This window comes from Lindgomyces ingoldianus (assembly GCF_010093535.1).
Source record: "Lindgomyces ingoldianus strain ATCC 200398 unplaced genomic scaffold BDR25scaffold_5, whole genome shotgun sequence".
Classification (NCBI taxonomy): Eukaryota; Fungi; Ascomycota; class Dothideomycetes; order Pleosporales; family Lindgomycetaceae; genus Lindgomyces; species Lindgomyces ingoldianus.
The window spans coordinates 474,410-487,859 of record NW_022985166.1 but is presented as its reverse complement, the minus strand read 5'-3'; the positions used below and the strand labels follow the sequence as shown (position 1 = coordinate 487,859).

The window sequence follows — 13,450 nt, the reverse complement described above, 5'->3', positions numbered from 1 at the left end:
TTCTCGTGCATAGTAAGACAAGGGGGTATATAATCATCTTCTAGTCAGTCCCAAGTATGACGATTGCGCGTATCATCTTGATTGAAAAACCACTGTTTGCTATAAAATTGTTTTAATTGGATCAAAACTCAAGAGGCGTATGCAAAATGGGTGGTCACGGGTTTGGTTTTGGCTCATGAAAGTATATTCGTCCGAATGTCGCCTACAATCCAACTTGTAGAAGAAAAATAAGTTTCCTAACCTTACCACACTGCGATTGATTTCTCTCTCCTGCCAGCTTTCCCAGTAAGGTTGCCAACAGCCTCGCCATTCAAAGGGATATTCTACCTTAATTGTGATATTGTAGATACAGCAAACATTGCTGACGGAGATTCTTTGGAGTTCGGCCGAAGGCGCACGGACTTTGTGCTTACCTCCCTTACCTCCATCTTCGAACGATCGAATGCCTAAACTTTTGAGCGCACATTTCTCTTGGTTTTTTGCAATGACTCACTTATGTGTTAGGCACCCGTTGATTCGCTGGCGTCAGCTGGGTTCGCGTCAAGTGAGTTCCAATTTGCACATCGCAGGTCCAGGTTCAACACTGGTCGAAGGTATTAGAAAGGTCGTAGGACTGACTATCAGAAATATCGCTCCTTACTTCCATAAAAACCTTTTTTCATTCCACTTCCATCAATTCTACCACATCATCCAAATTCACAATGGCGCCGCTCGTCTGGCTGATCACCGGCTGCACATCTGGCTTCGGCTCACTCATGGTCCAACAAATCCTCTCTCGCGGCGACAAAGTTATTGCAACCGGACGTACGCTTTCTAAACTCTCTTCTCTCCAAGAATCAGGCGCTGCCGTTCTCCAACTCGATGTCACAGATTCCCAGCAAAGCCTGAATGCCACGATTGTAAAGGCTATTGCGATATACGGCAGAATTGATGTGCTGGTAAACAATGCCGCGTACATTCAAACAGGGGCTTGGGAAGACCTTGAGTAAGTATGAGTTTGCTTGATCGCGGATAGGAAGAAGGGGCTAATGGTGGTGTGCTAGGTATGGCGAGTGGCTTGCAGAATTCGACGCGAATGTCCTTGGAGTGATTAAAGTGACACGAGCCGTGTTGCCGCACCTCCGTGAGAGAAAAGCTGGGACCATAGTATTCCTTAGTTCTAGGTCGGGGTGGTACGGTGATGCATTTTGCAGTGCTTATTCCGGGTCAAAGTTTGCGCTGGAAGGTATGCACTCATGTCATCGCTCTCTCGATATTTCTTGCAAACTGATCATGTCGATAGGTATTGTAGAAGGTCTACGGTGGGAAACCGAGCAATTCGGAATCAAGACCCTCATGATAGAACCAGGCCGCTTCCGAACAAAGTTTCTCTCTCCGGGAAACCTGCGCACCAAGCAATCGCATATCCCTGACTACGAAGAAGCGTCCAGAAATTTCATTGCGTATCTGGCGCAGAATGAGGATGGGAAGCAACCGGGAGATCCATTAAAGGCCGTAGAAATTATTCTGGATCTCGTGAGGAAGGAGGGAGTTGCAGAGGGCAAGGAGGTGCCTTTTAGACTACCCCTAGGCAGAGACTGCTACGAAACAATCAAGGAGAAGTGTGAGGAGACGCTGAAGTTGTTGAAGGAATGGGAGGGAGTTTGTACGAGTACGGATTTGCCGAGAAAAGAGTAAAGGCATCAGAATTAGAAGGGTAGAAGTCAGATCGAATTCATCAAAAAGTAGACCCTTGTGTCAACGTCTTCCACCGCCCTCTGTGTTTGAACCCCTGATCGCCTAAGTCTGCCTTCGTGATTTTCAGCTCTTTTCTCGGGACCCAGAGCGCGCCTCTCGAGGCGTTCAATCGTTTCCTCAATTCTTGCTCTTCCATATTATCAACCTCCACACCCAACTCTTCTCTAATCGCGCCCGATATATCCATTATGCTTCTCAGCAACCCAGGTCTCCGCCCACTCTTATACATCCTGCTCCCTCTCCGCGTGTCCAGCCACATTCCCACCATTATACAACTCCAGACGAAATTAAAAATGCTAACCATAAACAGGAAGATATAGGAGAAACCCCATTGGTAGGTCTCATTAGGCCTGCAAGACCCATGCGCGTGAACGTAAAAAGCGTCGAAGACATCTCCTTGGGAGTCGCCGTCTGTGTACAGCCAGTGTTTGAGTTTTGGTGAGACGTCCAACTCAGTGTTCTTTGCCCAAGTGATATTCAAGGACGGAGCCTCGAGAGTGATACTAGAGTTTCCAAGTTGCCATATGCTAGGGCGATCAAAGAAAAAGGTTCTAGGTGGCCACGGAAGGCCGACTTTTAGGTCTCGATTAAATTCCTCAAGCGTGGACATGGTTGAAATATCTGGGTATAACGTTGGATGAGTGCAATCTAACTGAGAACTCGAGCTAATGCAACTCACAATTATATATCGCCTTTTGCAAGTCTTCATCATCGCTAGCGGCGACAAGAGGCTTGCTGTATCCAATCCGGTGAGCATCTTCTACAATGTAAGCCACCCATTTAAACTTGTTGAACTCGATGAGGTTGTTGTTGTAATCCTCCACGTATGCTCCAGATGCGTTGATATAACCAGTCATAGCCGCCATAAGTGTCGGGAAAGATAACACATATAACGTGGAAAGTAGCATGCAGAAGATACCTAGCCACCGGAAAAACCGCCTCCACGATGACTCTCCGAAGGCCAAAAATTCTTTCCCCAAAACCCCTAGTGCCGATAGTGACGTCGTTTGGAAGGCTACAGTCGAATACATCTTGTACGACGTCAGATGTATCTCCATATGGTATACAAGCCATTCATTGAAGACCTGGTAGTTGACATAAGCTAGTAATAGTTGTCCTCCTCTTCCAACTAACAGATCCCAGCTAATATCAATAATCTTAGCTGCAGAGAATGACATCTTTCCAAAAGAGAGATTTGGCGTGAAGAAATATGTAGAATCCATGATCCGCCATGTTGCGCCAGGAGATTCGCTCCACATTCCATTAGGATAGCAAGCGCGTCCTGAGAGGTAGCCCTGGGAAGCTTCTTCAGCGGCGGCAGAAAGAATAACAATGGGTGCGAGAGCAAACGGTAATGCCGATACGATGAGAAAACATTTCCAAGGAAACGGAAAGAACTTCTCGCGAAGAGTCAGCTTCCGTTTATGTAGTTCCCATCTTCGCGTCTGTTCCTGTGGCATGGGCTTCATTTCGACACGAGTTTTCGACTTGTTTTCGAGTTCCGGTCGTAGAGATATGAATTACGCCGTCCGGTCCATCTCTAGGGAGAAATGGCGCGTGAAGCATGTCGAGGAGGTGAGGAGGTGAGGTGTTGAGAGAGAGAGAGAGATTACAGCTCAGCATAATAATGTCGGCGTCTGATCATCATGAAGGATGCGACACGAAACGTGCCAAGCGAGGCGCAGCATTTGTGCCCGACCTTTATATTTAACAATGTTGTCTGCATGTGGAACTTGAGGTACACGTTTTGAAGACCATGAGTGTGTTCTTTTTCATAATTATGAGAATGTTCAAGTAACAGGGCTATAGAGTGAGGTGCTCGAATGAAGCATTCAATTCTTCTCAAGCATGTCCATAAAGGCTTAAACAAAATGAAAAAAATGACGGCACATGGAAGCCATGGAAGTGCATAAGATGCGGACCTAAATTCTATGGCTCGCGAGTCGGCAAACACTAACTTCCCATTTTGGCAATGGTGCAGTTGGGTGAAGCGGATTCTGGTTCGGCCCCACTGGGAGAGCCTTACGCCTAATCTACAAACGAGTCGGATAACACGATAGAATCTGTCAGCTAGTTGAGGGATAACTTTGAAGACCAGCGATGGAAACGGCTTGTTGACCCTTCAGTCATACAAATTCTGGTATACGGTGCTGTTTAGATAGATCCACACAATTTATCAGATGTGATGAAGGATGTAGCGTCTGATCTACACCCACTAGGCGATCTCACAACCAAGCTGGTAAATGCTACCTTGAGGAGTTGCAAAGGGGGTATGAGAGTCTACCTTAAGCAAGACCTGGGGCTGGGGGTGGGCTGAGTGGGAGAGATCAATGATATCTTATTTTCCTAATCCGCTAGCACTTATCATCAGGCATCGTGAATCACTCTTTCGCCTGCCCCCTTTTGCGGGCCCGCTAAAATGGGTATGGATAGCCCTAATACCCTAAAACGCGAGCAAGGTGATAAATCTGGTCTCCCGAGAGTATACTTTCTGTAAAGCACCCATCAGGGTAGATATGCGAGGAATACTACTCCATATAATATGGATATTTATAGCTGGTAGCTGATAGCTGTAGCAGAAGACTAACATGCACTTGCTGTACATAGGCGATAATTTCGACAATTGTAAGGCAAGGCAGTAACTAACTACCTACCCTTCCCAATGTAGTGCCGAATTTTCAAAAGGGTCCTACCTGATATCCAAGGTTATCACCAAAATACCGCCGTTTCGCATCGGTGCCCTTCCACAGTGGCAGCTAGTGACATCCACAGAGATGTTAAAATTTACTGCGTAGAAGCGAATGAGCATGAAAGATTCTTTCGGCCCCCAGGCCTTTGTCTTTTGGTTCGTGCACTCTCTTCATACTATTCACCAATCGCTGCCGTCAAGGTTGCTTGCAACCTTCTATCGCGACGTTGTCGAATATCGCTTTCCGATGAAGACGCTCGAAATGCTATCCTCGGCCGTTGAGTTGGGCTCGGAGTGAAGGATTTTGCTCTCCTTGTCTTTCGCCTTGGCCTGGAAGTTAAGAATCTTGCGGTCCTTCTCCCCTATTAGCCCCCCTTTCCCTTTTTTTGAGCTGAGTCCCCAGCGATGTGTTGCCAACATCCGAACGAGCGAGCGTCTTCGTCTCATTTGTGGGAGATGGCCTCGTTGTAGAGGGATCGAATGCTGGATAATTGCTGCTCCACTTCTCTATGGGAACTGCAGACTGGGAGGTAAGAAGGGCAATCTTGGCGATGAGCATAAGGCTCTGTCAGTGTGGATGATGCCAGTGCAGTACGTGGAACGTGCAGGGTCCAAGAAGGGAGAAATGTTGATGTCTTGGGATTCTTGCTTTTTTTCAACTTAAGTCAATTAATCATGTAACTAACGCTTCTCTTAATTGAGAACGGGGGAATGTCTTGGGAGAATATTTTGCGGTGATATGTACGAATGAACTTGTCCTGGGGATTTTACACAACGAGGAATTAAAGCACCGCAAGGAATTCTGACTAGGCACAAACTTGTCCTAGAATATATGGATGTGTTTGCTTCTGCTTTAATGACAGCTAAAATATGGCGTTCCTGACACCCTCAGAGTCTGCTGAACGTTCCTCAACGTAAGCAAGGGTCAACCACCAATAAAGCTAAACAAATTGCCGCAGTGCAACCCCGTCCGCATCAACACCGTCAATTGGATACCAAAAGAACGCCATGCATCAGCATACGAAGCCTTTGGAACACGAAAGAAAATGCCCCACAGTAAGACGCGACGAGCTGAAATCCACACATCTCGAGACCGAAACTTTTAATCCTCCAAGAACCGATCGAGGGAAGCAGAGGGCGGCCTACCCTGCTTCCGAAGACCTTCGAGATTATGACATCCGGCTCAAAACTCTCTGCTGCAGCTACTATACGCGCACGTCTACCTCAAAACACCCCCCAGGCGGTGCCAATTCGCCCACCAACCGGTGGAAAGGATAAAAGTAGCAGCAACGAGAACACAAGCAAAGATATCATCGCACTGCTCAACGAAGAAGTAGACCGAGAACTCTATCCAAAATTGATATTCCTGAAAACTCTGTCACCATTCAAAGACGGACCCGTTCGGCGCGATTCATCGGGTGGTTCGATTGACGAACACCGACGCAGATTCCTCGACGCGTTTGCATACTTGTGCGATGTTGAGAAGGGAGGGGGTACTGTGACCGCATGCGCGCTGCAGAAGGTCAATGGGGATATTGTAATGTGGCTGGCTGCGAATGAGCAGATACGGCCGGTGGTGGTCGATTTTGCGAAGGATGTGCTGAAGAGGTTAAAGAATGTTACGGTAGAGGAGAGGAAGGGGGTTGAGGAGGAGATCTTGGATGTGGCTGTGAAGAAAGGGAAGAAGCGGATTGCATTTTATAGAACGAGGCTGGGAAATTGTGCGGAGGCATGCTGCGAAGAGCTAGTGACGAAGTCAGGTGAGTTGGCGGCAACGCAGAGTGAGCCCTTTTCTTATTTAGAAGATGACTTTCTTCGAACCTGGGTGAAGAATTTAAAAAAGGAGTTGGGTCATATCTCGACACTAGAGCTTGTTAAGTTCTGCTATGGACTGCGAGGGGATGGTCTGGAGTTGCTTCGAGCCAGATCTCTGACCGAAGACGACTGCTTTGGACAGTTGGCTCATTTGGTCGGACGACTAGGCGCACACAAGTCGAAAGTGCTGACTTTAGTGGAGGCGATGCTTGAAGTTCCTTCCTTACGGAACATTGGGGACATCCGGGCTGCGTCGTCACCCCCGAAACGCAAAGTGAGAGTAGTGCCTGAGACAACTCACCATTACGATATGATCCTGGGTATCTGCAGAAAAGAGTCAATCGTCAATACGATGCAAGCTCGACAAGCTCTGCACGCCCTATGTGATCTGGAACTCGAGCACGGTCTCGACCTCCGAGGAAAGATCGAAGCTGAAAGCTCCATTGATACTCGTGTGCACGCCGAGCTGATATTAGTGGACCTTTTCGCTCGTGGTGGTTTCGGCTTCGTTGAAAACGATCGATATATTGGCTGCAGCAAGCCAGCCTGTTACTTCTGTTTCAACTGGATCGCGCTCCACTATGCTAGATACGTGCGCCCTGCGACACATAACAAGATCATCCTTGGATGTCGAGGATTAGACTCGGAACTTAATGCAACCGGAAGAAACCGTCTTAAGGGGATGAATAAGAAGATGATTGATCAGGTCGAGAAGGATATCATTCAAGCTCTTTTGGAGAGGCAAGCACAAGGTACTCGAGCGAGGGCACATCATATGTCGAGTGAGGGTTCAAGTAGAGCACAGAGCGTCAGTACCGTATTATCGAGGATGAAATTGGCTCCAGGATCGTAAAGGCTTTGTTTATCATTCGAGCATTATCGTGAGCACTGAGTATAGAAAAGGGCAACGCGACTCAGATATTCAGTGATACGTAAGTAATTAAAAGGGCGCCAGAGAAACAATTTGAGACACAGGGTGTAATAAAACAAGTTTATGGGAGTGAACAGCCGGCCTATCTCTTTTCTTGTACCCCATCCACCCAAATATCAACCTTCTCATTGTAGAAGCAGAAGTGGCCCGCTACGGGCAAAGACTCGGCGATGGGGTAGATGTAGTACCAAACCACATCCTTGTACTCCTTGCCATTGATATTCGCATTGTAGTAATTTGCCTTTCCCTTATACGGACAATACGTCTCAGTATTGCTCTTCGTCAAGTACTCCCACTTCACACTTGTTGGGGGGAGGTAGTACCGCGGTCGAAGCATGGTCTCGAGGAGGAACAGAGGACTAGAGGTTTCGGCTAGTGTCACACCGTCAAGAGCTACTCTGATGGAACGTGTCGAATTCAAGATGTCGATGCGTTTGTAGGGGTCTTTCGGATGCTGATGGATGGGGACGTCTTCCTCAAACCATTGATCCATCTGAGAAAAATCAATTTTCACCAAATCCTTTAAAGAATCCGTATTGAAGACGACAACTCTCTCTGTGCTTTTGTCTCCGAGTGATAACCGTGCAAGGTGCGCTCTGTTATTGGTGCCATCTACGGAGGAGGTTTTGGTAAGCTTTGCGTCGGAGGTGAAACTCGAAAGAGGGACATAGAATCTGTATATGGGTTATAAATGTTTTGAACTAATCAGCATTGGATAATGTCTTACTGCGGATAATAAGGATGCTCCCAAACGTGATACGCTTTGGCGGTGTCGAATGCATATTTTCCGCCTAGTAAAGCTCGAACGCGACGCGGAGTCACCTCTGCTTTGTGTGGCCCTTCGGAGGCGAGCTTCTGGGCTAATTTGATCAGGCTAGTGTGGTGTCAGCTAGAATATTAGGGTTAATGTTTCAACTTCGCACTCATTGGTGTTGGCCATGGCGCTGATATGTCGGGATTGGTGGAGAAGGCTTCTCAAGGAGGTTGAGGATTGCATACAAAGCTCGGACTGAGGGATATCAAGACGAGGAATGTATACGAGGCAACCATGAGGGGCTTTTATAAAAGTGAGATGCGAGGAAGGTTGATGGCGGAAGTGGGGTTATGGAGGGGAGTATTACGCGAATCTCCGCATTTGTCATCGACGCTAGTGCAGAAATAGCGAGAGATATATGGGGACAAAATGCCCTCACACAGTGTCCATTTCTGTTTTGAGACGTGAGTTACGCCGGGGTGTAACCTGAGCTGTTAGTAAGCAACTCGAGCTGTGGCTGAACACTCATGAGCTCGCCCTGAGCCAACGTGAGCCGGCGTGATCGTGCTTGATTCAAGCCTGAGCCCCTCTGATTGTGCCTGATTTCATCCCTGAGCAGCATGAGGAGGATCTGAAATTGGGCCCAATCAGATTGCCGAGGAGCGAGGAGCGCTGGGGAGAGATCCTTCAAGGAGAGCAGAGCTCCATGGAGAGGAGAGCTTTGCGAGAGATTCTCCAAGGAGAGGGAAGCTCCGTAGAGAGTCTCTTCGCGGAGAGAAGCGCTCCACAGAGATAATGTCTTCGCGGAGAGAAGTCTCCTGGGAGAGAATAGCTTCTCGGAGGGAATGTTTCGCGGAGAATGTCAACGCCGGAAACATCTCTCTTACACGGCAGAAAGAATTTCCTGACCCTGTTGAGGGCCAACATGGATCGGTCCACGAGCAATGGTGTGAAACGGATGTTGCTATACCCTCTGATGTATCAATAAACTCTACATACACGGTGTATTGGGTCTGGCAATGGCCAACAGCCCCAGGAACACTTGGCGCATTTGAAGGTAAGGATAAATATTATAACACGTGCTCTGACATCGATATCCTGGCTGGTTTATTTCAGAGTACTACGCCAAATCCGTTGCCGCAGCAAGATCCGCAGAAATCCGCAGTTCCAAATTACCAGAATCGTTCGACATATAAATCGAATCCACTTTAAACTGATAGCACTCCACGAAACAAGAGTAAGCGCTGAACACCCTCCCCTGATTGGCTGGTTCCAGAAGATCCCGTCCCAATCCTCTGGGCTGTGTTTTCCTCCAGACCTCATGCGAACGTTTCCCTCCGCATATTTTGTGAGCGCGGGTGTAGGCAGCCACCATCATCGCATAACACGCTTCGTGTTAAATATATCTGCTGGCTCATATTCTAAGACAATGAAAGATGCTGCTGCCAATTACATCCAGTTCCGTGCGGCCCTTCAGACCTTGGTCTCACCTGCGACATCTGAGAAGTACGCGACCAACACGAAGTCAATCCACCATGGCCGACCAAGTACAAGGTAATAACAGAAATCCTGCTCGAGTTCGGCTATGCTAATTGCTCGTAGACTGGAACCAAAAACCCGAGTTCTTTGAATTCACAAGGGGGCGCTTCGTGAGCGATGAAGCCGCACAGGTCGTCTGTCGTCGAGTTCATTTTGATATGAACGAGCTTGCAAAGACGGCTGCGCTTTCCATGAGCGCAAGGCGGTGTATCGATGTAGAGAAATGCCCTGATAGACTATACAACAAAGCCTTCATCTTCACTCTTGAAGACGGGCGGCAAATTGTTGGCAAAGTCCCTAATCCCATTGCGGGACTTCCGCACTTCACAACCGCCAGTGAGGTCGCTACGCTCGACTTTGTATGTATATCTTCACTCCTTGAGTGTTATAGAACCTTTGCTAATATGTCATCTGTAGCTACGAAATGTTTTGCACCTCCCAGTTCCTCAAGTCTACGCATGGAGTTCAAGGAGTGACTCGACGCCCGTAGGAGCCGAGTACATCCTCATGGAAAAGATCCAGGGGGTGCCACTTCGTGAGAAATGGCAACATCTTGCGCCAAGAGATAAGGTCAAGCTATTTTTTCAGATTGACCGCTATCAGCAAAAATGGACGTCAACCAGATTTCCAAAGATTGGAAGCTTATATTACCGTCGGGACCTACTATCTCCTCCACCAGATGACTATTTGTTCCAGAATAATCAAATGGAACCAATCTCCATGTCAGAATTTGCTGTTGGTCCGGCTGTTGGTCGAGAATGGGTCGAACATGGCCGCCAGAGTCTCGTTTGTGACAGAGGCCCATTTAGGTTCCTCCCTTCAGCATATCCGCGTATTGGCTCTAACGAAAACAGGGAGCTCCACTTTGGACTACAGGCGAGCCGTAGGAAGCCGAGAAATCCAGGCTCTGGATCAAATCAAGTCATTTCCCAAACTAGACGTCATGATTTGCGGTCCAAAGCTCTATGTCCCAACAAAGAATAAAAAGCTCTCGGCGCTGCAGGCTTCTCAGGCGCTTCTCCCTTTCATTCTTCCTCAACAACCGGAACACCAATTTGGCTATCTCTGGCACAACGATCTCCATGACGAAAATATCTTCGTTGATCCGCAAAACCCGACCACGATCACTGGGATCATCGACTGGCAGTCAACGCAGATATTACCCCTGTACGATCACATTCTGGAGCCTTGCTTTCTGGAATACTCTGGTCCGGAGCTAGGTGATGCTCTTACTCGCCCTGAGCTACCCCCAAACGTGAACTCACTGCCATTGCAAGAAAGGAAGGAGGTCACCCGCTCATATATCGAGCAAAGCTTGATGGTGGCATGGCGTCGGCTCATCAAAAACAATAACCCACTGCAATACAGTACACTTCAGTTCGGAAACACTACCCTTGGCAACTTGCTCTCCCTTGGCCGTCGTCTTTTTTCACTCGGCGAGGCTCACTTCCTGTCGCTTCTTCTTGACCTTAAGAATGAATGGCGTACAAATCCTGCGGTTCACAATCCCACAGGCCTCGATTTCCCTGTCCTTATCTCTGAATCTGACGCGGTAACCATCAAGGAAGACGAACGGCTGGCCGATGAGGGCATTCGGATGATGAGCTACACAGCGAGAGAATTTGGGGATTTGTGGCCGAACAAGGGCTTGATTCAGCATGACCAGTACGAAAGGGCAAAGTCAGAACTACGGGATGCTAAAAATAATCTCTCTTCGTACTTACAGCTTTCTAGTTCAGAGCAAGAAGAGTTGGACAGGTACTGGCCTTTTGATAGCTGATGTGTTTCTATGATACTATTGCTGGCCCAGAGAACGGATGAGACCGGCTTTGATGGGATGTGGAGAGAATCTCATTGCAGCAACTATTCCAATCGTCAAACAAGCCATTCAATCAGACATCCGTGCCAGATATACTCTGCTTCACTATCTGCCGTGACTAGTGTCACGTACTATTGCTAAGAGGGGCGGCCCTCTTGATTGAACCCCCGACAAACAGGCTTTGTTCCTAACATGCATCAACACGCTGCTGGCGGTGATGGATCACCTCCAGCCGCTCTCTGAAGGGGATCCCGAAACTGGAACCCCCCAGCAGGGTCGCATCGACTTGACGTTTTTCTCATCGCGTACCATGTTTTAGCGCGTAATGCACGGCCTCGCGTAATGCATGATTTTGGCAATCCGCGCCTTTTACTTTTAAAGCTCTAGAGACTTACATAAATTATAGATTATATAGATTTTTTATTATAATACTAATTAAATGCTATAGATTCTATTCCTAGTAATAATTTACATGTAATACTTTATAAGGAGGTTAATTTGCCTACTATGTTAAGTCCTGCCTAATGCTAGCTCCCTCTCTTTATTTAATGCTGCATTATTATTAAAATCCTCTAGTGTACTAGTAATAGGCGTAGGAGCTTTCTGCTTGCCTTTTGTTGCCTGCTAGAGGTTATTTTTAAGCTGTTAATTAACTTGCTAGGTAAGCTCTGCCTTCTTTTATTAAGCTGCTTTTGTCTTAAGCTCTTGCAGGTAAGCCTTCTTTACTATTACTACTCTATGCTTCTTCTTTTTAACTGCACGCGCCTTTTTAGCTTTCTTTGCTTTTTTATGCTTTACTTTTTTTTATTTTTAAAGCTGTAGAGCCTCTTTCTTAGCATCTTTTTATGCTTAATAATTACATGCTTCTTAGACCTTATTTAGGGACTAGAAGGTTGCACTACTATAATATTCTAGAGGTGCTTTTAGTAGGAGAGGCTTACTACACTAGCAGCACTTCTTCTTATTAATTAGCGCATCTTTAACCTGCTTAAGCTTACGCTAGAGAAGAATGCAATATACTAAGAATAACTAAATAGTTTTTTTAAGCTCTTATATATCTTTTTTATAAAGATTACTAACAATCTTATTTAAAAGGCTTTTAACCCTTTTTTAATTCTTTACACTAAGCGCTAAGCTAGTACTTTTACTAAAAAATAGTTGCTTTTTTTACCTATAGTAAAATTAATCTAAGACTACTTATAGCTTAAATAGTAATAAACTAGTTGCTTTAAAAGCACTAAAAATAGTTTTATACTTAAAGAACATTTTCTAGGCTTTATTAAACATGCTATAAAAGTTTCTTTTCTTAATTAATAATAGTCTTTAGCATTTATCTATAAAGCTAGCTAGCTTAGCTAAGTAGGCTAACAAGAGAGGTTTAAACATGCAGACATTAAGAGGCTGCAGTGTATAGGTTGCATGCAGCAGGTATACAGCTAAGAGGATTTTATTATTATTATAGTACTTAATAAACTTTATTAAAACATGTAATTTATAGCTATTTAGAAATAAAAGTTAGTACACTTATTATGCTTTTACCTTAGTCTTATAATTAAACACATGTTTAAGCTATACTAGGCCTAGTTTATTATTTATTTAACTTATAAGTAATAAAGTAAAGAAAGCTTAATGCTTAAAAAAGTTAAAATCTTATAGCTAAAAGTCTTATATATAGTTAAAAACAGCTTAGTAAATTAGTGTAAATGTCCGTACGTAGCAGCAGCGTCGCGGCCTGGATACGAACGATCGCGCACGAGCAGGATCACGTATCTATGTCACATGATGCTCGTGCGCGAACCTCCGTGCGCGAACATCTAGATATCCCCCTTTTCCTCCGTACGGAGGAAAGACAAGAGCAATAGAACTAGAAACATGTTGCCCTCACCTTACCTACCTTGTACGCTGTGCACACCGTACACCACTCTTACTCTTGCTACTTAAGTGCTTATACTATAAGCAGCTAGCTGTCGGAGCCTATTTAACACTAATTAGTGGTTGATTTGATTAACTGCAAATTAGCAAGAGTGACGACGGAGTACCCACGCCCTGCGAGGTACTTTGTTTTGTTACCTATCCCTTAGGAAGAGTGACGGCAGAGTACCCACGCCCTGCGAGGTACTTTGTTTAGTTACCTATCCCTTAGGATAGCAGATTGATCCTTTGCAT

General features: G+C 46.1%; 5 protein-coding genes across 5 annotated transcripts; 3 read left to right on the top strand and 2 right to left on the bottom strand.

Annotated features, from left to right (window-relative positions):
* Nucleotides 1–482: 482 nt before the first annotated feature.
* On the top strand, nucleotides 483–1,707 carry BDR25DRAFT_253946 (NAD(P)-binding protein). Its single transcript, XM_033686271.1, has 3 exons — nucleotides 483–985; nucleotides 1,044–1,225; nucleotides 1,283–1,707. The coding sequence occupies exons 1-3, from the start codon at nucleotides 702–704 to the stop codon at nucleotides 1,675–1,677; spliced, it is 861 nt and encodes a 286-aa protein (XP_033551963.1). The 5' UTR covers nucleotides 483–701; the 3' UTR covers nucleotides 1,678–1,707.
* Nucleotides 1,708–1,717: 10 nt separating this feature from the next.
* Nucleotides 1,718–3,326, bottom strand: BDR25DRAFT_381938 (uncharacterized protein; the record flags this gene model as incomplete). Its single annotated transcript, XM_033697739.1, has 2 exons — nucleotides 2,417–3,326; nucleotides 1,718–2,358 (listed from the first exon to the last, which is right to left on the bottom strand). Exons 1-2 carry the CDS (start codon nucleotides 3,204–3,206, stop codon nucleotides 1,718–1,720), a joined length of 1,431 nt encoding a protein of 476 aa, XP_033551962.1. The 5' UTR covers nucleotides 3,207–3,326.
* A 342-nt stretch (nucleotides 3,327–3,668) lies between these two features.
* Nucleotides 3,669–7,225, top strand: BDR25DRAFT_391429 (uncharacterized protein; the record flags this gene model as incomplete). The annotated part of the gene is made up of 15 exons (XM_033698149.1): nucleotides 3,669–3,737; nucleotides 3,812–3,884; nucleotides 3,918–4,015; nucleotides 4,056–4,160; nucleotides 4,197–4,296; nucleotides 4,345–4,375; nucleotides 4,406–4,496; nucleotides 4,533–4,720; nucleotides 4,796–4,993; nucleotides 5,035–5,090; nucleotides 5,150–5,181; nucleotides 5,237–5,266; nucleotides 5,319–5,482; nucleotides 5,519–7,049; nucleotides 7,087–7,225. The coding sequence occupies 15 exons, from the start codon at nucleotides 3,669–3,671 to the stop codon at nucleotides 7,168–7,170; spliced, it is 2,850 nt and encodes a 949-aa protein (XP_033551961.1). The 3' UTR covers nucleotides 7,171–7,225.
* A 29-nt stretch (nucleotides 7,226–7,254) lies between these two features.
* Nucleotides 7,255–8,112, bottom strand: BDR25DRAFT_310571 (DUF427-domain-containing protein; the record flags this gene model as incomplete). The annotated part of the gene is made up of 3 exons (XM_033691162.1): nucleotides 7,255–7,846; nucleotides 7,900–8,046; nucleotides 8,096–8,112. 3 exons carry the CDS (start codon nucleotides 8,110–8,112, stop codon nucleotides 7,255–7,257), a joined length of 756 nt encoding a protein of 251 aa, XP_033551960.1.
* Nucleotides 8,113–9,461: 1,349 nt separating this feature from the next.
* Nucleotides 9,462–11,245, top strand: BDR25DRAFT_331721 (phosphotransferase enzyme family protein; the record flags this gene model as incomplete). The annotated part of the gene is made up of 4 exons (XM_033692669.1): nucleotides 9,462–9,480; nucleotides 9,529–9,824; nucleotides 9,883–10,274; nucleotides 10,342–11,245. The coding sequence occupies 4 exons, from the start codon at nucleotides 9,462–9,464 to the stop codon at nucleotides 11,243–11,245; spliced, it is 1,611 nt and encodes a 536-aa protein (XP_033551959.1).
* Between the last annotated feature and the right edge of the window lie 2,205 nt (nucleotides 11,246–13,450).